Raw genomic sequence first — 25053 nt, forward strand, 5'->3', positions numbered from 1 at the left:
TGATGGGGGTACTCTTGAGGTCACGTCGGGGTCACGTTACCATTGATATGCTAATTGAAAGGAAGTATATTTACGCGACAGCTATTTACGTGCAGCCTAGAAACCAGCAGCTTTACAACGAACAAACATATACCACATAGCGTGAAGTCGTTGACATCTGATTGCTTGAGTAACTGTACATTTATCTCCGTTCGTGTGTAGTTAGCTATGGGGTGTAGCGGCAGTACATCGGGAGGGAAGCTAGCGGCAGACAAGGACACCACAGATACTTGGCGCAGCGATGAGGTACCTCCTGGCAAGGAACAACCTGTCGACAACCCCGATCGCGCCGAACCGTACGGTGATGACGATCTTGCCCTTGGTGTGGCTGTGGTATGTGACAATAATATTATTATGTATGATAAATATGTGCGTAAGTATTAGTAGTTGTCTAAATATGTTTTCCCGATTTATATTACAATTTATAAGTTTAAAACTCAGGCTGTCTTACGAATCTTCGAAAGCGAAAGTGACACAACACAACAGCGACCTTCGCTTCAATAGCCGTGGTTTCGTATCGTATTGGGTCCGGATAGGAGCTGGGCTGTCGTGTAGACGAATACAGCGACTACTATAGTAATCTACTACACAATTAAAATCTTTGAAATAACCAAAGCAATATATACCAACTTGGTGTTTAGTATAATAGTAGTATGACAAGTATTTAAAACTTTTTTTGTTTTTTCATCTTCCAAAATAACTTTAGACCACAGTCACTCCAGTAGAGTGTTTTTTGTTTTTTGTTTTTGTTTTTTCATCTTCCAAAATAACTTTACACCACAGTCACTGAATTAGAGTGACTGTGGTCTAAAGTTATTTTGGAAGATGAAAAAACAAAAAAAGTTTTAAATATTAAGTTACTACTAGAGAAATGTGTGATTTGATGATAACCTGACAAATTCCACCTTGGGACGGCAATGATATATTTGGATAAAGTTCAGATTCATTTTCAAGTTGGCCATTGGTTCTCAGCTGTTTCTCATTGTCTGTGTAAAAATATCTGTGTAATGAGTCATTGAAAATACAATAAATTCACAAACCAAAAGCCTGAAATTTATTTACAGTGTATTTCAGAAACCTGTACTATATTTTACAAATGCCTAAGTAAATATTTGTACCCTCAGTATTCAAACCTCAGATTTCATTCAAATTTTAATATGTAATTGTGATTGGCTCAAAAGCTTAACATCATCTATGCCCATAACTGGACGTGCCTTTATCCAATCATATATGAATGTGATGTAGTGTATTCAAAATGAAAGTTGCTGATTGGATGATGGCAATATTAACGAGGAAATAGCTGCCTCAAATTCATTCTTGGTTATTTACACATTACGTTATTTTTATTCTGTCATTAGCACATTTCTTCAAATTAAAATTATGGTAGAAGGATAACGATCTTTGACAGTGAATTTTTCTTTCTGCCATTACTCTATTCTAGGAATACACCAAGTAAATTTTACTAGGCAAAGGTTCATAAGAATATATTTCAATATTTGACAGTCACTATTTCCAGTCACTATTTTGTTTGTAAAAACATTTTGAGACAGCTATGGTTGGATTTGTCAATAGGATTTTAACAGACGTTTTGAGTTAAAAAATATTTATAACGTCCCCAGGTTTCTGCTGTTCACTGTACACTGGATTAAAACTAATCAGTGAAAATATATTTGACAAATACATGTATATGATATTCATTGCACTCCATAGGCATGAACATTTTTTTGTGTATGGGAATTTATAAAATATTTATAAAACAACATTCAAGTTCATAAGAAGCACTTTCATTGGCTAATTGTCTTTGTAGTTTTCCTCCAATCATTGGCCGATTTACTGCTGTTCATATGAAAGTTATTCTATAGAGGAAGTGCAAATGCTAGGACATTGTGATTGGTAAAGTTTTTTTCAAATGTTGTTTAAAATATTTATGCTTGTATGAAACCTTGTTTTTAATTTTATCAAATGGCTTCTAAGAAAATTAAAGCATATTTTTAGGATTTATTCCAGGGTATATGCTCTATAAATATTTTATAAATTTTCATAAAAAAAACATTCATGCCTTCATGAAATTCACTGTAATGTATGTGGCAGTAATTAAAATGACATAATATAAGATATATGTAATAAATAAGCTGTATAATACATAATTTTTTAATTATTCATATTGGTAAATTTGCTGCCATTAATAATCAGTCTAGAAGTAAAATATATTTTAATTGGTGTGTTTTTTGGAAGAATTGGAAGGAAATTGCTGATGAAGTTCTGAAAAAGGGAGAGTTGTATGAAGACGACGAATTCCCTGCAATTGAAAACTCACTGTTTTTCAGTGATGAATCTGCTGATGGGATAGTGTGGAAAAGACCAAAGGTATTGTCATATTGTTGTTAACCAGTTTTAACATTAAAGCGCCCTCATAGTCGTCTCACGTCATGCGTTTAAACTTCATGTAAACACACAAAGTATAATACATGTGTTGTATATGTTGCATGGGACCCATAGCAAACATGATTTGATGTAACACACGTATGCAACCTGTGATGGGGCTACAGGAAAAACACCTAAAACTTTGTCGGTATTTTGGTGCGAAATTGTTTTAGGTCAAATTTGAAACTATTTTGTGTCAGTGTTATTTCATGGTGTGTATATATATATATATGGCATTCAAATGTATATACCATATTATTCACACAATATTCAAAACACTCACATATTTAATTTCGGCAACGATAGTTCCCAGCTTGTTTGGGATCTTAATTAATTCAAGGCATAAACGTTCACAAGAACTGAGACACAAAACCATCTGTGAACTACTGTTAGCATCCTTGTTGTCATCCTATAACAATTGGTAAATGTTGAGACATCTTTAGATTCACCAAATGCACATCTCTGTCTGCAGTGTCAATTAATATAATGTATTCTGGAGATGTGGTATTTTACTTCTCAATAATTTTTTCACAAAAGTCAGAAATTTAAAAAAAAATTGACCAAGCCATAAATTGCTGATAATTGTTTTTGCAGGAAATTTCAGACAGCCCTTCACTTTTAGTCGATGGTATCAGCCGAGATGATGTAGTACAGGGCATTCTGGGAGATTGTTGGTTTCTGTCATCTTGCGCATCAATCGCACAACACAAACGATTTATGGAAAAGGTAAGTTATGAATATTTTTAATAATTTTTAATGTATTAAGTTTCTGTTCCAGGGTTGTCATAGTGATAAATGATTGGAATTGGTTGAAATCAGCAATATTGTAGATGCCGAAGGATAGTATCTGATTCAGCCAATCATACTTCATCTTACATGATAATCAATTTCTGATTGGCTCATGCCCTTTTTTTTATGTGATTTGTGAGTGCCAGGGCATATTAATTTTTTGATAAATGATCTCATTATTGATGTTAGAAATACAAATATATCGACCTCTAATCAATTTGACAACTGTATCTTTTTAGTGTGATTAATTGATAAGGCATTTGTATAGCTGTATTGCTAGTAAAATAACGATGTTAATTAAAACATTATCCAGCGGATTATTCTTATGATGACAGTAATTGAATTAGAAAATGCAGTTCCTGCAGCAGTCATCTTAAAATGCAACATTTAGGTCACTAAAATTTATTTGAAAATAAATTCTGATGAATATTAGCTCTACAAAATCAATCATACATGAATTAGAACAGCTGAAGTCACTGCATATTCTTATACAATATATAACTGTCATTTGAGTTTATAAAAAATAATTTTACTTATATGCCTTTGTTGACTTCAGTCTAGAATTCTTAGCTTGCCCGTAATGTTAATGTAGGGAAAGGTATATGAGAGGAAAATGTCTTTCTCGTCGTTGTCGTCCCCGTCATTAACTCTGTTTCTTTTGGTTACAATAATGCATGCAATTTTGATAAAGTCAATGAAACTGTATTTTTTCAATTCAAATGAAGCATGTGGGTCTTCCAGGGTAGATGTTCTATAAATAAGTTCTATAAACATTCATGCCTTTATGAAATTCACTGTAATATAATTTATAAACCAATCTCTGTACTTGCAGGTTGTACCCACAGATCAGTACTTATGGTCATCTGGAAAATACTGCGGCTTATTTCATTTTCGTTTTTGGCGTTTTGGTAAATGGGTCGATGTTATTATCGACGACCGGATACCAGTTAGACGCGACCAAGTAATATTTGCCAAATCTAGTAATTCTAAAGAATTCTGGGTGTCATTACTAGAGAAAGCATATGCCAAGTAAGTTTTATGTTGTAAATATTATACTTGATGGCTTATTTGTGGAATGTTTTTGTTGAGCTCAATAGACGTAGGATGAATACTTTATAACTTTGTAGCAGTGAGCCAGGAACAGAACCATATTATCTTTATCTATAATTTATTTCATTTTATTTTATTATACTTGGTAGCCCCTTAAGTAGCTCATACTTAAAAACTAATGACCTAGCATTATTTCTACTAATCTCTCCATGGCTAGCCACTGGAATCAAAGCAGTCAGTAATACTGGTAATCGTTTTTTGTTTTTTTGCAGGTTGCATGGTTCATATGAAGGTCTGGCTGGTGGACAGGCATCCGATGCACTAATTGATATGACTGGCGGTCTAACAGAACGATGTGATCTCAAAGAACCGCGTGCCGGATTATTCAGGCAATTATTACGAAATTTCAAATACGGTTCCTTTCTCACTTGCAATAAAAAGGTAATTCAATTATTAATATAGAAGTTTGATATAGTAAATTCATGTCAAACCACATTAACCATAGAACCATAGAAATGTATGAAGTATGATTTCTCAGAGTGTGAAAATTTTTATCAGCATCTGTAATTAATGAGTTACTTTATTGGTTTTTACTTATCAGTGAAAATAGTGAAATTAAAACTCAGTGAATAATTAATGCATTTACAGTATTCGTAACTAAATTATCGAAAAATACATAAAAATGTGCAAAACAATGCAGCAAAATGTTCACAGAAAAAAAAAATATGGTGTCCATTATCATGGTAAATGACCCTCACATTTTATGTATGTGTTTAGTAGACAGCAGTATTTTGTTCCACATGATGTTAAATTAAAAGCACTATGTATATTTGAATGTATGTCTACTATAGGGTGATTGGAGAGCAGCTGACGAGGCAGATGAACATGGACTTGTGTCGGGTCATGCATATACAGTGACATCGGTGAGAAGGGTCCAGACAAGACATGGCGATTATGTCAATCTATTACGAGTTCGTAATCCATGGGGTAACGCCACAGAATGGAATGGCAATTGGAGTGATGAGTAAGTTTTGTAATTAATAGACCAACGCCTTGAATTTGGGTTATTATTATAATTTTATGATATTATTTATTTTCTTTCATTTTAAAGTGTCACAGTCATAGCAACGTCTTATATTTGAAGTCACATGACCTTCACAATGCATGTAAAGACACATAATCCACATAAAATTCAAACGCACACTGTGTGACAATGATTGCTGTACAATGATGTTCAATGTAGATTTTTTTACACGAACAACAGCTTTAAATCTTTCCCCCTCAAATCTCCCATGCCACCTCCTTCTTGAAAGATTTTGACTGGCCCATACCAACACATAATTGTTTAAACTGCAGACCACGAAATCATAAAAATCAGCGATAGTTGTAAGCTGAGAGAACGTACTTTTTTACCACTCATGTATTTGTTTTAAACGCGACTCTATAAAAGCACATATTGTGTAAACCAAAAATCTTATCTTAGCGCAATATGACACCTCTGTTATTTATGTAAGTGCATGTGCTACTAATAAAACACTTATGGTATTGATGAAATCATTATGTTTACAGATCTGCAACTTGGGACCTTGTGAGTGATGAGGTCAAAGGTCAATTGGAATTAAAGGACAAAGATGACGGAGAGTTCTGGTATGTACGGTGTTACGTGGTAGGGCAATAGTTGATTGAATACGTGGTAGGGCAATAGTTGATTGGATACAAGATAGGGCAAAAGTTGATTGAGTACATGGTAGGGCACTAGTTGATTGCGTGCATGGTCGGGCAATAGTTGATCGAGTACATGGTAGGGCAATAGTTTAGTGAGTACATGGTATGGCAATTGTTGATTGAATACATGGTAGGGCAATAGTTGATTGAATGCATAGAAGGGATATAGTTGATTGAATACATGGTAGGGCAATAGTTTAGTAAGTACATGGTAGGGCAATAGTCGATTGAATACATGGTAGGGCAATAGTTGATTGAATACATGGTAGGGCAATAGTTGATTGACTGCATGGTAGGTCAATAGTTGATTGAATATATGGTAGGGCAATAGTTTATTGAGTACATGGTAGGGCAATATTGAGTAAATACATGGTAGGGCAATATTGAGTAAATACACGGCAGGGCAATATTGAGTAAATACACGGTAGGGCAATAGTTAATTGAGTACATGGTAGGGCAATAGTTAATTGAGTACATGGTAGGACAATAGCTTATTGAGTACACAGTAGGCAATAGTTGATTGAATTCATTGTAGGGCAATAGTTGATTGAATACATGGTAGGGCAATAGTTGATTGAGTACATGGTAGGGCAATAGTTGATTGAGTACATGGTAGGGCAATAGTTAATTGAGTACATGGTAGGACAATAGCTTATTGAGTACACAGTAGGGCAATAGTTGATTGAATTCATTGTAGGGCAATAGTTGACTGAATACATGGTAGGGCAATAGTTGATTGAGTACATGGTAGGGCAATATTGAGTAAATACATGGTAGGGCAATATTGAGTAAATACACGGTAGGGCAATAGTTAATTGAGTACATGGTAGGGCAATAGCTTATTGAGTACATGGTAGGACAATAGCCTATTGAGTACATGGTAGGGCAATAGCTTATTGAATTCATAGTAGGGCAATAGTTGAGTGAATACACAGTAGGGCAATAGTTGATTGAATACATGATAGGGCAATAGTTGATTGAATACATGGAAGGGCAATAGTTGATTGAATACATGATAGGGCAATAGTTGATTGAATACATGGTAGGGAAATAGTTAATCGAGTACATAGTAGGGCAATAGTTAATTGAGTACATGGTAGGGCAATAGTTGATTGAATACATGGTAGGGCAATAGTTGATTAAGTACATGGTAGGACAATAGTTGAGTGAATACATGGTAGGGCAATAGTTGATTAAGTAAATGGTAGGGCAATAGTTGATTGAATACATGGTAGGGCAATAGTTGATTGAATTCATGGTAGAGCAATAATTGATTGAATACATGGTAGGGCAATAGTTGATTGAGTACATGATATGGCAATAGTTGATTGAATACATGGTAGGGCAATAGTTTATTGAATACATGATAGGGCAATAGTTGATTGAATACATGGAAGGGCAATATTGAGTAAATACCTGGTAGGGCAATATTGAGTAAATACACGGCAGGGCAATATTGAGTAAATACACGGTAGGGCAATAGTTAATTGAGTACATGGTAGGGCAATAGTTAATTGAGTACATGGTAGGACAATAGCTTATTGAGTACACAGTAGGCAATAGTTGATTGAATTCATTGTAGGGCAATAGTTGATTGAATACATGGTAGGGCAATAGTTGATTGAGTACATGGTAGGGCAATAGTTGATTGAGTACATGGTAGGGCAATAGTTGATTGAATACATGGTAGGGCAATAGTTGATTGAGTACATGGTAGGGCAATAGTTGATTGAGTACATGGTAGGGCAATAGTTAATTGAGTACATGGTAGGACAATAGCTTATTGAGTACACAGTAGGGCAATAGTTGATTGAATTCATTATAGGGCAATAGTTGATTGAATACATGGTAGGGCAATAGTTGATTGAGTACATGGTAGGGCAATAGTTGATTGAGTACATGGTAGGGCAATAGTTAATTGAGTACATGGTAGGACAATAGCTTATTGAGTACACAGTAGGGCAATAGTTGATTGAATTCATTGTAGGGCAATAGTTGATTGAATACATGGTAGGGCAATAGTTGATTGAGTACACGGTAGGGCAATATTGAGTAAATACATGGTAGGGCAATATTGAGTAAATACACGGTAGGCAATAGTTAATTGAGTACATGGTAGGACAATAGCTTATTGAGTACACAGGAGGGCAATAGTTGATTGAATTCATTGTAGGGCAATAGTTGATTGAATACATAGTAGGGCAATAGTTGATTGAGTACATGGTAGGGCAATAGTTGATTGAGTACATGGTAGGACAATAGCTTATTGAGTACACAGTAGGGCAATAGTTGATTGAATTCATTATAGGGCAATAGTTGATTGAATACATGGTAGGGCAATAGTTGATTGAGTACATGGTAGGGCAATAGTTGATTGAGTACATGGTAGGGCAATAGTTAATTGAGTACATGGTAGGACAATAGCTTATTGAGTACACAGTAGGGCATTAGTTGATTGAATTCATTATAGGGCAATAGTTGATTGAATACATGGTAGGGCAATAGTTGATTGAGTACATGGTAGGGCAATAGTTGATTGAGTACATGGTAGGGCAATAGTTGATTGAGTACATGGTAGGGCAATAGTTGATTGAGTACATGGTAGGGCAATAGTTAATTGAGTACATGGTAGGACAATAGCTTATTGAGTACACAGTAGGGCAATAGTTGATTGAATTCATTGTAGCGCAATAGTTGATTGAATACATGGTAGGGCAATAGTTGATTGAGTACACGGTAGGGCAATATTGAGTAAATACATGGTAGGGCAATATTGAGTAAATACACGGTAGGCAATAGTTAATTGAGTACATGGTAGGACAATAGCTTATTGAGTACACAGGAGGGCAATAGTTGATTGAATTCATTGCAGGGCAATAGTTGATTGAATACATAGTAGGGCAATAGTTGATTGAGTACATGGTAGGGCAATAGTTGATTGAGTACATGGTAGGACAATAGCTTATTGAGTACACAGTAGGGCAATAGTTGATTGAATTCATTGTAGGGCAATAGTTGATTGAATACATGGTAGGGCAATAGTTAATCGAGTACATAGTAGGGCAATAGTTAATTGAGTACATGGTAGGGCAATAGTTGATTGAATACATGGTAGGGCAATAGTTAATCGAGTACATAGTAGGGCAATAGTTGAGTGAATACATGGGAGGGCAATAGTTAATTGAGTACACGGTAGGGCAATATTTGATTGAATACATGGTAGGGCAATAGTTGATTGAGTACATGGTAGGGCAATATTGAGTAAATACTTGGTAAGGCAATATTGAGTAAATACATGGCAGGGCAATATTGAGTAAATACACGGTAAGGCAATAGTTGATTGAATACATGGTAGGGCAATAGTTGATTGAATTCATTATAGGGCAATAGTTGATTGAATACATGGTAGGGCAATAGTTGATTGAGTACATGGTAGGGCAATAGTTGATTGAGTACATGGTAGGGCAATAGTTAATTGAATACATGGTAGGGCAATAGTTGATTGAGTACATGGTAGGACAATAGTTGATTGAATACATGGTAGGGCAATAGTTAATTGAGTACATGGTAGGACAATAGCTTATTGAGTACACAGTAGAGCAATAGTTGATTGAATTCATTGTAGGGCAATAGTTGATTGAATACATGGTAGGGCAATAGTTGATTGAGTACATGGTAGGGCAATATTGAGTAAATACATGGTAGGGCAATATTGAGTAAATACACGGTAGGCAATAGTTAATTGAGTACATGGTAGGACAATAGCTTATTGAGTACACAGGAGGGCAATAGTTGATTGAATTCATTGTAGGGCAATAGTTGATTGAATACATAGTAGGGCAATAGTTGATTGAGTACATGGTAGGGCAATAGTTGATTGAGTACATGGTAGGACAATAGCTTATTGAGTACACAGTAGGGCAATAGTTGATTGAATTCATTGTAGGGCAATAGTTGATTGAATACATGATAGGGCAATAGTTAATCGAGTACATAGTAGGGCAATAGTTAATTGAGTACATGGTAGGGCAATAGTTGATTGAATACATGGTAGGGCAATAGTTGATTAAGTACATGGTAGGACAATAGTTGAGTGAATACATGGTAGGGCAATAGTTAATTGAGTACACGGTAGGGCAATATTTGATTGAATACATGGTAGGGCAATAGTTGATTGAGTACATGGTAGGGCAATATTGAGTAAATACTTGGTAAGGCAATATTGAGTAAATACATGGCAGGGCAATATTGAGTAAATACACGGTAGGGCAATAGTTGATTGAATACATGGTAGGGCAATAGTTGATTGAGTGCATGGTAGGGCAATAGTTTATTGAATTCATGGTAGCGCAATAGCTGAGTGAATACACGGTAGGGCAATAGTTGATTGAATGCATCGAAGGGATATAGTTGATTGAATACATGGTAGGGCAATACTTGATTGCGTGCATGGTAGGGCATTAGTTGATTGAATTTATTGTAGGGCAATAGTTGATTGAATACATGGTAGGCCTAGGGGCAATAGTTGATTGAATACATGATAGGGCAATAGTTGATTGAGTACATAATAGGGCAATAGTTGATTGAATGCATTGAAGGGCAATAGTTAATCGAGTACATGGTAGGGCAATAGTTGATTAAGTACATGGTAGGACAATAGTTGATTGAATTCATGGTAGAGCAATAATTGATTGAATACATGGTAGGGCAATAGTTGATTGAGTACATGATATGGCAATAGTTGATTGAATACATGGTAGGGCAATAGTTTATTGAATTCATGGTCGGGCAATAGTTGATTGAATACATGGTTGGGCAATAGTTGATTGAATACATGATAGGGCAATAGTTTATTGAATTAATGGTAGGGCAATAGTTTATTGAATTCATGGTAGGGCAATAGTTGAGTGAATACATGATAGGGCAATAGTTGAGTGAATACATGATAGGGCAATAGTTGATTGAATACATGGAAGGGCAATAGTTGATTGAATACATGGTAGGACAATAGTTGATTGAGTACATGGTAGGGCAATAGTTTATTGAATTCATGGTAGGGCAATAGCTGAGTGAATACACGGTAGGGCAATAGTTGTGTGAGTACATGGTAGGGCAATAGTTGATTGAATACATGGTAGGGCAATAGTTGATTGACTGCATGGTAGGGCAATAGTTGATTGAATACATGGTAGGGCAATAGTTGATTGAGTACATGGTAGGGCAATAGTTGATTGAGTACATGGTAGGGCAATAGTTAATTGAGTACATGGTAGGACAATAGCTTATTGAGTACACAGTAGGGCAATAGTTGATTGAATTCATTATAGGGCAATAGTTGATTGAATACATGGTAGGGCAATAGTTGATTGAATGCATAGAAGGGATATAGTTGATTGAATACATGGTAGGGCAATAGTTTAGTAAGTACATGGTAGGGCAATAGTCGATTGAATACATGGTAGGGCAATAGTTGATTGAATACATGGTAGGGCAATAGTTGATTGACTGCATGGTAGGTCAATAGTTGATTGAATATATGGTAGGGCAATAGTTTATTGAGTACATGGTAGGGCAATATTGAGTAAATACATGGTAGGGCAATATTGAGTAAATACACGGCAGGGCAATATTGAGTAAATACACGGTAGGGCAATAGTTAATTGAGTACATGGTAGGGCAATAGTTAATTGAGTACATGGTAGGACAATAGCTTATTGAGTACACAGTAGGCAATAGTTGATTGAATTCATTGTAGGGCAATAGTTGATTGAATACATGGTAGGGCAATAGTTGATTGAGTACATGGTAGGGCAATAGTTGATTGAGTACATGGTAGGGCAATAGTTAATTGAGTACATGGTAGGACAATAGCTTATTGAGTACACAGTAGGGCAATAGTTGATTGAATTCATTGTAGGGCAATAGTTGACTGAATACATGGTAGGGCAATAGTTGATTGAGTACATGGTAGGGCAATATTGAGTAAATACATGGTAGGGCAATATTGAGTAAATACACGGTAGGGCAATAGTTAATTGAGTACATGGTAGGGCAATAGCTTATTGAGTACATGGTAGGACAATAGCCTATTGAGTACATGGTAGGGCAATAGCTTATTGAATTCATAGTAGGGCAATAGTTGAGTGAATACACAGTAGGGCAATAGTTGATTGAATACATGATAGGGCAATAGTTGATTGAATACATGGAAGGGCAATAGTTGATTGAATACATGATAGGGCAATAGTTGATTGAATACATGGTAGGGAAATAGTTAATCGAGTACATAGTGGGGCAATAGTTAATTGAGTACATGGTAGGGCAATAGTTGATTGAATACATGGTAGGGCAATAGTTGATTAAGTACATGGTAGGACAATAGTTGAGTGAATACATGGTAGGGCAATAGTTGATTAAGTAAATGGTAGGGCAATAGTTGATTGAATACATGGTAGGGCAATAGTTGATTGAATTCATGGTAGAGCAATAATTGATTGAATACATGGTAGGGCAATAGTTGATTGAGTACATGATATGGCAATAGTTGATTGAATACATGGTAGGGCAATAGTTTATTGAATACATGATAGGGCAATAGTTGATTGAATACATGGAAGGGCAATATTGAGTAAATACCTGGTAGGGCAATATTGAGTAAATACACGGCAGGGCAATATTGAGTAAATACACGGTAGGGCAATAGTTAATTGAGTACATGGTAGGGCAATAGTTAATTGAGTACATGGTAGGACAATAGCTTATTGAGTACACAGTAGGCAATAGTTGATTGAATTCATTGTAGGGCAATAGTTGATTGAATACATGGTAGGGCAATAGTTGATTGAGTACATGGTAGGGCAATAGTTGATTGAGTACATGGTAGGGCAATAGTTGATTGAATACATGGTAGGGCAATAGTTGATTGAGTACATGGTAGGGCAATAGTTGATTGAGTACATGGTAGGGCAATAGTTAATTGAGTACATGGTAGGACAATAGCTTATTGAGTACACAGTAGGGCAATAGTTGATTGAATTCATTATAGGGCAATAGTTGATTGAATACATGGTAGGGCAATAGTTGATTGAGTACATGGTAGGGCAATAGTTGATTGAGTACATGGTAGGGCAATAGTTAATTGAGTACATGGTAGGACAATAGCTTATTGAGTACACAGTAGGGCAATAGTTGATTGAATTCATTGTAGGGCAATAGTTGATTGAATACATGGTAGGGCAATAGTTGATTGAGTACACGGTAGGGCAATATTGAGTAAATACATGGTAGGGCAATATTGAGTAAATACACGGTAGGCAATAGTTAATTGAGTACATGGTAGGACAATAGCTTATTGAGTACACAGGAGGGCAATAGTTGATTGAATTCATTGTAGGGCAATAGTTGATTGAATACATAGTAGGGCAATAGTTGATTGAGTACATGGTAGGGCAATAGTTGATTGAGTACATGGTAGGACAATAGCTTATTGAGTACACAGTAGGGCAATAGTTGATTGAATTCATTATAGGGCAATAGTTGATTGAATACATGGTAGGGCAATAGTTGATTGAGTACATGGTAGGGCAATAGTTGATTGAGTACATGGTAGGGCAATAGTTAATTGAGTACATGGTAGGACAATAGCTTATTGAGTACACAGTAGGGCATTAGTTGATTGAATTCATTATAGGGCAATAGTTGATTGAATACATGGTAGGGCAATAGTTGATTGAGTACATGGTAGGGCAATAGTTGATTGAGTACATGGTAGGGCAATAGTTGATTGAGTACATGGTAGGGCAATAGTTAATTGAGTACATGGTAGGACAATAGCTTATTGAGTACACAGTAGGGCAATAGTTGATTGAATTCATTGTAGCGCAATAGTTGATTGAATACATGGTAGGGCAATAGTTGATTGAGTACACGGTAGGGCAATATTGAGTAAATACATGGTAGGGCAATATTGAGTAAATACACGGTAGGCAATAGTTAATTGAGTACATGGTAGGACAATAGCTTATTGAGTACACAGGAGGGCAATAGTTGATTGAATTCATTGCAGGGCAATAGTTGATTGAATACATAGTAGGGCAATAGTTGATTGAGTACATGGTAGGGCAATAGTTGATTGAGTACATGGTAGGACAATAGCTTATTGAGTACACAGTAGGGCAATAGTTGATTGAATTCATTGTAGGGCAATAGTTGATTGAATACATGGTAGGGCAATAGTTAATCGAGTACATAGTAGGGCAATAGTTAATTGAGTACATGGTAGGGCAATAGTTGATTGAATACATGGTAGGGCAATAGTTGATTAAGTACATGGTAGGACAATAGTTGAGTGAATACATGGGAGGGCAATAGTTAATTGAGTACACGGTAGGGCAATATTTGATTGAATACATGGTAGGGCAATAGTTGATTGAGTACATGGTAGGGCAATATTGAGTAAATACTTGGTAAGGCAATATTGAGTAAATACATGGCAGGGCAATATTGAGTAAATACACGGTAAGGCAATAGTTGATTGAATACATGGTAGGGCAATAGTTGATTGAATTCATTATAGGGCAATAGTTGATTGAATACATGGTAGGGCAATAGTTGATTGAGTACATGGTAGGGCAATAGTTGATTGAGTACATGGTAGGGCAATAGTTAATTGAATACATGGTAGGGCAATAGTTGATTGAGTACATGGTAGGACAATAGTTGATTGAATACATGGTAGGGCAATAGTTAATTGAGTACATGGTAGGACAATAGCTTATTGAGTACACAGTAGAGCAATAGTTGATTGAATTCATTGTAGGGCAATAGTTGATTGAATACATGGTAGGGCAATAGTTGATTGAGTACATGGTAGGGCAATATTGAGTAAATACATGGTAGGGCAATATTGAGTAAATACACGGTAGGCAATAGTTAATTGAGTACATGGTAGGACAATAGCTTATTGAGTACACAGGAGGGCAATAGTTGATTGAATTTATTGTAGGGCAATAGTTGATTGAATACATAGTAGGGCAATAGTTGATTGAGTACATGGTAGGGCAATAGTTGATTGAGTACATGGTAGGACAATAGCTTATTGAGTACACAGTAGGGCAATAGTTGATTGAATTCATTGTAGGGCAATAGTTGATTGAATACATGGTAGGGCAATAGTTAATCGAGTACATAGTAGGGCAATAGTTAATTGAGTACATGGTAGGGCAATAGTTGATTGAATACATGGTAGGGCAATAGTTGATTAAGTACATGGTAGGACAATAGTTGAGTGAATACATGGTAGGGCAATAGTTAATTGAGTACACGGTAGGGCAATATTTGATTGAATACATGGTAGGGCAATAGTTGATTGAGTACATGGTAGGGCAATATTGAGTAAATACTTGGTAAGGCAATATTGAGTAAATACATGGCAGGGCAATATTGAGTAAATACACGGTAGGGCAATAGTTGATTGAATACATGGTAGGGCAATAGTTGATTGAGTGCATGGTAGGGCAATAGTTTATTGAATTCATGGTAGCGCAATAGCTGAGTGAATACACGGTAGGGCAATAGTTGATTGAATGCATCGAAGGGATATAGTTGATTGAATACATGGTAGGGCAATACTTGATTGCGTGCATGGTAGGGCATTAGTTGATTGAATTTATTGTAGGGCAATAGTTGATTGAATACATGGTAGGCCTAGGGGCAATAGTTGATTGAATACATGATAGGGCAATAGTTGATTGAGTACATAATAGGGCAATAGTTGATTGAATGCATTGAAGGGCAATAGTTAATCGAGTACATGGTAGGGCAATAGTTGATTAAGTACATGGTAGGACAATAGTTGATTGAATTCATGGTAGAGCAATAATTGATTGAATACATGGTAGGGCAATAGTTGATTGAGTACATGATATGGCAATAGTTGATTGAATACATGGTAGGGCAATAGTTTATTGAATTCATGGTCGGGCAATAGTTGATTGAATACATGGTTGGGCAATAGTTGATTGAATACATGATAGGGCAATAGTTTATTGAATTAATGGTAGGGCAATAGTTTATTGAATTCATGGTAGGGCAATAGTTGAGTGAATACATGATAGGGCAATAGTTGAGTGAATACATGATAGGGCAATAGTTGATTGAATACATGGAAGGGCAATAGTTGATTGAATACATGGTAGGACAATAGTTGATTGAGTACATGGTAGGGCAATAGTTTATTGAATTCATGGTAGGGCAATAGCTGAGTGAATACACGGTAGGGCAATAGTTGTGTGAGTACATGGTAGGGCAATAGTTGATTGAATACATGGTAGGGCAATAGTTGATTGACTGCATGGTAGGGCAATAGTTGATTGAATACATGGTAGGGCAATAGTTGATTGAGTACATGGTAGGGCAATAGTTGATTGAGTACATGGTAGGGCAATAGTTAATTGAGTACATGGTAGGACAATAGCTTATTGAGTACACAGTAGGGCAATAGTTGATTGAATTCATTATAGGGCAATAGTTGATTGAATACATGGTAGGGCAATAGTTGATTGAGTACATGGTAGGGCAATAGTTGATTGAGTACATGGTAGGGCAATAGTTAATTGAGTACATGGTAGGACAATAGCTTATTGAGTACACAGTAGGGCAATAGTTGATTGAATTCATTGTAGGGCAATAGTTGATTGAATACATGGTAGGGCAATAGTTGATTGAGTACATGGTAGGGCAATATTGAGTAAATACATGGTAGGGCAATATTGAGTAAATACACGGTAGGCAATAGTTAATTGAGTACATGGTAGGACAATAGCTTATTGAGTACACAGGAGGGCAATAGTTGATTGAATTCATTGTAGGGCAATAGTTGATTGAATACATAGTAGGGCAATAGTTGATTGAGTACATGGTAGGGCAATAGTTGATTGAGTACGTGGTAGGACAATAGCTTATTGAGTACACAGTAGAGCAATAGTTGATTGAATTCATTGTAGGGCAATAGTTGATTGAATACATGGTAGGGCAATAGTTAATCGAGTACATAGTAGGGCAATAGTTAATTGAGTACATGGTAGGGCAATAGTTGAGTGAATACATGGTAGGGCAATAGTTAATTGAGTACACGGTAGGGCAATATTTGATTGAATACATGGTAGGGCAATAGTTGATTGAGTACATGGTAGGGCAATATTGAGTAAATACTTGGTAAGGCAATATTGAGTAAATACATGGCAGGGCAATATTGAGTAAATACGCGGTAGGGCAATAGTTGATTGAATACATGGTAGGGCAATAGTTGATTGAGTGCATGATAGGGCAATAGTTTATTGAATTCATGGTAGCGCAATAGCTGAGTGAATACACGGTAGGGCAATAGTTGATTGAATGCATGGTAGGGCAATAGTTGATTGAATACATGATAGGGCAATAGTTGATTGAGTACATGATAGGGCAATAGTTGATTGAATGCATTGAAGGGCAATAGTTAGTTGAGTACATGGTAGGGCAATAGTTGATTAAGTACATGGTAGGACAATAGTTGATTGAATTCATGGTAGAGCAATAATTGATTGAATACATGGTAGAGCAATAGTTGATTGAGTACATGATATGGCAATAGTTGATTGAATACATGGTAGGGCAATAGTTTATTGAATTCATGGTCGGGCAATAGTTGATTGAATACATGGTTGGGCAATAGTTGATTGAATACATGGTAGGGCAATAGTTTATTGAATTAATGGTAGGGCAATAGTTTATTGAATTCATGGTAGGGCAATAGTTGAGTGAATACATGATAGGGCAATAGTTGAGTGAATACATGATAGGGCAATAGTTGATTGAATACATGGAAGGGCAATAGTTGATTGAATACATGGTAGGACAATAGTTGATTGAGTACATGGTAGGGCAATAGTTTATTGAATTCATGGTAGGGCAATAGCTGAGTGAATACACGGTAGGGCAATAGTTGTGTGAGTACATGGTAGGGCAATAGTTGATTGAATACATGGTAGGGCAATAGTTGATTGACTGCATGGTAGGGCAATAGTTGATTGAATACATGGTAGGACAATAGTTGATTGAGTACATGGTAGGGCAATAGTTCATTGAATTCATGGTAGGGCAATAGCTGAGTGAATACACAGTAGAGCAATAGTTGAGTGAGTACATGGTAGGGCAATAGTTGATTGAATACATGGTAGAACAATAGTTGATTGAATACATGGTAGGGCAATAGTTGATTGACTGCATGGTAGGTCACTAGTTGATTGAATACATTGTAGGGCAATAGTTGATTGAATGCATCGAAGGGCAATAGTTGATTGGTTAACTCATGACAGAAATTTTCAATTTATTACAGGATTTCTTACGAAGACTTCTGTGAACATTTTAATGAGGTTACAATATGTACTGTTGGTCCAGACTTTGACGGCGATGGCGTTGCAGACATTGTCGAAAACCAAGGAGAAAAGTATTACCTGAAAACGTTGCGAGGTGCCTGGATTAAAGGTGTCAATGCTGGAGGCTGTAGAAATAATATTGACAAATTTGTGACAAATCCACAATTTGTCATTACGCTGACAGAGCCAGGTACGCAGGTTTAGTCTCGGTGTTATCTAGTCAGTGAAATAAATTCCATATTAAATAAAGTATTCTACAGTATTGTTTGATTGTTTGTTTACTCTCACCTCAGATGACTGGAATCCAGAAACTGATGAGATTGAAGAACAGGGTAAATGTTCCATAGTGGTTGCTCTGATGCAAGAATATAGACGAAAACACAAACATTTAGCAAATAAATATCACCAAATTGGATTCATTCTTTATAAGGTATGTTAAGCATTGTTGAATAAAGTACGTGACATGCAAAGTGTAAAAACATTTATGACAAACAAACCTTTGATAAAATACAATCATTGTTTAAAGTTCAATTGGTTTACCCTGAAATTAAAATACCAAATTAATGTTGTAATTCTGAACGAGAATAGTCAATACTAAGTCTGTTGATTTCTACACAATTAAATAAGATTACTATTAGAGTAATAATCTGTATAAGCCATATTTGAATAATCCCGCACTCATCAAATGCATTTGTCGTTGCATATGCACTTATAGAAATGCACATCTAAAGTATTAAACATTTGTACAGAAATGTAAGCTGGCACATTTGTTAACATATCACAATTGCAGTAACTTGTTGACAAGAACAAGTCATTTACTTTGGACAATAAGATAACAGTGTTGTTTGTTGTTGTTTATATTAAGTATACATGTATGTATCACTGGTAATAAACAAATTGCTGATAATGTTGGCAGCAGATCAAGATTTGGATTGTGTAATATTTCTATAAAGATAGCAGCAGGGGAAATCCTATCGCTTAGTTAAAATGATCTGAGCAATTCAAATCAAAACATATTTAAGGCAAACTATATATTTTCTGAAAGCTGAAATATTCAGGAATTTGATAATTCATAATGATACAGTTATTGTACAGCCCATACATACACTGAGCATGGGACTCGTATCAAGCATAAATATATTGATATGTATATACTGTTAATGTCTTTATTTTAATTTTGCCATCTCTGCTGAATCTTTGTTGAATCTTGTAAAATAAATCTGCATGAACATGTAAAAATGCAATAGAGCCTAATATTTCACTGGCCAATCTGTGAAATATACTGGAGTTATCATAATATTGAAATTTAATACCAGTGACAACAAATGCTTCTGCAGTATTTAATATGCCATGCATATTTCACCAAGTTTCTCTGATTACATATTCTCCTTTCCCACAGACTGACAATCCCAATGAACGATTAACAAAAGAACATTTCATGTACAACTACGCTACAGCAAAGTCAGGTGTTTATATTAATTATCGTGAAGTAAATAAACGACTCTCATTGGATCCTGGGCATTATGTATTGATTCCATCGACCTTTGACCCAGATTGTGTTGCTTCATTCCTTATAAGGATATTTGCTGAAAAACGATTTGATTGCAAGTGAGTATATAAACATATATTTTTGTCAAAGATTTCTGCATTTGTGAGTTTTTACTAAAAATTATGGTGAGTGCAAAAAGTGATAAGCACAATAACAAACCATAGCTCCTCGAGAAGGTCTTTACGATTTAAGTCACTTTGCTCTCAGTTTTTCTTCTCTCATTTCACAAACTCCACTTACTTATATAACAAATGTTATTCTGTCTTAAGGGAGCTACCTCCGTGGACAGGAAGCACAGAGAGCACAGGTTGTTGTGGTGTGCTGCATATTTTTAACTGAAGTTCATTTTCTTTCTAAGTATTGACTGCCAGGTCAGTTTTGGCGTTTCTGATTTCCAATGTTTTCACCATCAAAAGCTATTCATTAATAATTAAAATCATTCATGAACATTCAACATAATAAATAGGGACAAGAAAATTATTCCAATTTAGTATTTCAGACACACAGTTTTTAAGAAGAACTGTAAAAAAAATGTTTGTTTTTTGGTGTGATTTTATGTTAAAGCATTAATTCACAAACAAATAAATACCATAAATGTATCAAGTATTTGCTGGTTTTTAATTTAATTATATTTGCAGATAAATAAAATTCTCTAAATTAAACCCATGTGTACAATAACATCAGTTTGTGATCTTAAAACAGTGAAATTGTTCAAAATGGTTAAATGTGAAAATAAATGGTTTTACAGTAGTCATCATAATTCAGTCATGAGTACCATCTTAGTACCGGCATATCATTTTTTCACCACATGCTTTTTGAAACTATATATCACCATGTTCATTGATATTTGACTCTTTTGAGAAAAAATTATTTCAGTGACCATATTACTGTAAAATCTGTATTAGAAGCCACATCCACAATAGAAGCCTCACCCATTCTTTTTGAACAATTGAGAACCAAAATATTCATCATTTGTCATATGTGTAGATTCTCTAATAGAAGCTGCATCCCCTCTGCTGCATTGTACCATTTTAATAGAAGCCACAGCTTTTAATACAGATTTTACAGTATTTTAACTGGGTTTTGTGAACAAAATCATAAACTGAAAAGATACTCAAAATCAAGGAAATAATATTAGTTCTCATTTCAGCCATCTACCATACTTACTGTAAAATGTGATAATTAAAAAAAACAACACTTTTTTTTACACAAACTTGAGCAACTGACTACCAGGAGGTACTTTCACAAATTTCTTGTTCTACAAATAGTTCTGACATAGTATAATTACTAACACTTTTTGAAAAGTTATTTAGAAAGCAACATGACATGAATCTGACTGACTTAGTAACCGCAAAAAAATATTTTGTGAAAGGTGACAAAAGATATCTTTGGTTTTCCAAAGTTTTAAAAACTTCATTAGAAAACTTTATTTTTATAAGGACAACCATGTATTATTTTTTTTAAATTTCAACCTCTGTGTTTTTTTTTTGAAAAATGACTATAGGTAAAAAGATAGGTGTAGAGATGTAGTTGCCCTCTAATGGGCTATTATTATGTATCAATTCCACATATATTCACAGTTTACATGAACTTTGACCCTGAATGGTATAGTTTTGTCATTTTGAAATAAGATATTGCAAGTTACAAACTCTCAAAAAATGTAAGTGCTTGCTAGGCACTAAAGATAGCTTCATTGTCAACTGTTTGGGATAACTTATTTATTTTATTTCTAAGATTTAGTTTAGTCAGTTTTTTGTTAGTTTTCATGACCATTGATTTATTGTATGTTTTTTATTCATACTAAATAAAATATCTGCCTATTTATGACAATACCAGACTATGTGAAATGAATGTCTGTTATTGTATATTACAAGTCTCTTTTTGTTTTTATTTTCAGACAAATATAGACAGACTGATGTGAAGCTGATGAAAATAAGCATTCAGTGATTCTACAACAGGAAGATCTAATAAGCATTTAGTGATTCTACAACAGGAAGATCTAATAAGCATTCAGTGATTCTACAACAGGAAGATCTAATAAGCATTCAGTGATTCTACAACAGGAAGATCTAATAAGCATTCAGTGATTCTACAACAGGAAGATCTAATAAGCATTCAGTGATTCTACAACAGGAAGATCTAATAAGCATTCAGTGATTCTACAACAGGAAGATCTAATAAGCATTCAGTGATTCTACAACAGGAAGATCTAATAAGCATTCAGTGATTCTACAACAGGAAGATCTAATAAGCATTCAGTGATTCTACAACAGGAAGATCTAATAAGCATTCAGTGATTCTACAACAGGAAGATCTAATAAGCATTCAGTGATTCTACAACAGGAAGATCTAATAAGCATTCAGTGATTCTACAACAGGAAGATCTAATAAGCATTCAGTGATTCTACAACAGGAAGATCTAATAAGCATTCAGTGATTCTACAACAGGAAGATCTAATAAGCATTCAGTGATTCTACAACAGGAAGATCTAATAAGCATTCAGTGATTCTACAACAGGAAGATCGAGCTCAATTACAAACAACTAAATTTAAAGTCAGGTGACTTGTATCCTGTATATGTATGACATTAGAATTTTACAAACGAACGAACGAGTCGTCCATAGCAACACAGTGTAATTTAAATTATACACATATACATTGAATACAATGGCAAAATCATTATGATCTACATGTACATGTTGCCATAGTAATAAGTATTGTGTTGAGAAGGGGGATGACAAATGAATATATAGTGGACATGGAAATTTGCAATATTTTGACCTACTTTTGAACAAAATGGCAGACATTTCAGTACATAACAGTTGGTCTTTGTTGCTATTGACTAAAGTCACAAAAAGTCTGGTTACCACTGTTCTTTTAGATCTGAAACCCTAATTGGTACGATTTAAAAAAAAACCATCGGGAAATACTCAAATATTGTTAAATTGTTCACTATTGTTCTTTATTAAAATTGCCATAATAGTATTCTCTAACAGCAAGGTACTGAGTGCAATGATGATGTATAGTGCATTTATAGAACACTATGTATTGTTATACATACTGAGGTATTCCTGTATTGTACCAGACTGTATTGTTATACATACTGAGATATTCCTGTATTGTACAAAACTGTATTGTTATACATACTGAGGTATTCCTGTATTGTACCAGACTGTATTGTTATACATACTGAGGTATTCCTGTATTGTACCAGACTGTATTGTTATACATACTGAGATATTCCTGTATTGTACCAGACTGTATTGTTATACATACTGAGGTATTCCTGTATTGTACCAGACTGTATTGTACCAGACTGTATTGTTATACATATTGAGATATTCCTGTATTGTACAAGACTGTATTGTTATACATACTGAGGTATTCCTGTATTGTACCAGACTGTATTGTTATACATACTGAGATATTCCTGTATTGTACCAGACTGTATTGTTATACATACTGAGATATTCCTGTATTGTACAAGACTGTATTGTTATACATACTGAGATATTCCTGTATTGTACCAGACTGTATTGTTATACATACTGAGATATTCCTGTATTGTACAAGACTGTATTGTTATACATACTGAGGTATTCCTGTATTGTACCAAACTGTATTGTTATACATACTGAGATATTCCTGTATTGTACAAGACTGTATTGTTATACATACTGAGATATTCCTGTATTGTACAAGACTGTATTGTTATACATACTGAGGTATTCCTGTATTGTACCAGACTGTATTGTTATACATACTGAGGTATTCCTGTATTGTACCAGACTGTATTGTTATACATACTGAGGTATTCCTGTATTGTACCAGACTGTATTGTTATACATACTGAGATATTCCTGTATTGTACCAGACTGTATTGTTATACATACTGAGGTATTCCTGTATTGTACCAGATTGTATTGTTATACATACTGAGATATTCCTGTATTGTACCAGACTGTATTGTTATACATACTGAGGTATTCCTGTATTGTACCAGACTGTATTGTTATCACAATTGCATGACACAAAGCCACTCAGTCTGTGATCATCATACAAATACATCTTGCTTCTTCCATGCATGCTTTGATCCTTACGTACAAATTAAGTATCTCTAGTATTTTGTATTTTTTGGGATAACTTTCTTCCTAATGTCATAAACTAAAGATCTCACTTAGTAATTTGTAGTACGATATTTGCTCTATCTCACATGCACAGGGTCCATATCAAAAATGCAGCATGTTGACTTTTACAGATCATTTATGTTACCATGGGCACAAGCCGCGCAACCAAGATTTGTATGGGTAAATTTTCATGGGAAAGTCCTTAATAGTGTTCCAATAACCAAACACCCCCCCCCCCCCAACGGTTGAAACGTCTGTAAATAAGATTTGTTCGGATAATTTATAACTTTCTTGTACAGTCACAACAATGTTGCATTATGAAAAAGAAAACTACATAGCCAGAGTACATACCTAAACAAAAATTCCAAAATCAAGTGGTGCCAGGGGCAATGAGATTATCACAAAATTTTGCAAATTGTTTTCATAACATTAGATAGTGCCAATTAGAAAGTCCCTCTCTATATTGCAATGTTCATAAGGATATTCCTAGGAAGTTTGCTAACTATCCGTACAAACTCTGACTGTGCCCTCTGTAAATATATTTATGTTAAATACATTTACTAAAACAGCAAATACAGTAATGATAATTTTAACATGAATTGTATTATATCAAGATACTTTGTATATACATATTTTTATTTTTCATGCTACTTTTATTATGTAAATAATGACTCACAATTAAAAATATGTTTAAATGAATTAAAAAATTGCCAAATTACTTTACTAACAGGGTACTTATTAGAGATATTATTATTTAATGGTACTTTTTTTGAAAATAGTTTTAATATTGAATGTGCAAAACAAAATGTGCTTGGACTTTGGAAAATTTTTTACAAAAAAACACATTTTATATTTTCAAGTGTCTCAATTTTTACAGTATCTGTATGAATTTGTGTTTTTGATACTTTTATAAATAAACAGAAATATGAAATTCTAA

The 25053-nt window shown here is 34.8% G+C and overlaps 1 protein-coding gene across 2 annotated transcripts; it reads left to right on the top strand.

Annotated features, from left to right (window-relative positions):
• The first annotated feature begins 106 nt into the window (after positions 1–106).
• Positions 107–25053, top strand: LOC102800862 (calpain clp-1-like). 2 transcript variants are annotated; one of them, XM_085491240.1, is made up of 12 exons: positions 107–372; positions 2275–2406; positions 3058–3189; positions 4085–4281; positions 4575–4743; positions 5154–5326; positions 5872–5949; positions 18401–18630; positions 18734–18870; positions 19840–20048; positions 20259–20360; positions 21887–25053. In XM_085491240.1, the coding sequence occupies exons 1-11, from the start codon at positions 208–210 to the stop codon at positions 20326–20328; spliced, it is 1692 nt and encodes a 563-aa protein (XP_085347366.1). In that variant the 5' UTR covers positions 107–207; the 3' UTR covers positions 20329–20360; positions 21887–25053. The 2 variants fall into 2 exon arrangements, with proteins under 2 accessions (XP_085347366.1, XP_085347367.1); XM_085491241.1 differs by lacking the exon at positions 20259–20360.

This window comes from Saccoglossus kowalevskii, chromosome 16 (assembly GCF_978046115.1).
Source record: "Saccoglossus kowalevskii chromosome 16, keSacKowa6.1, whole genome shotgun sequence".
Classification (NCBI taxonomy): Eukaryota; Metazoa; Hemichordata; class Enteropneusta; family Harrimaniidae; genus Saccoglossus; species Saccoglossus kowalevskii.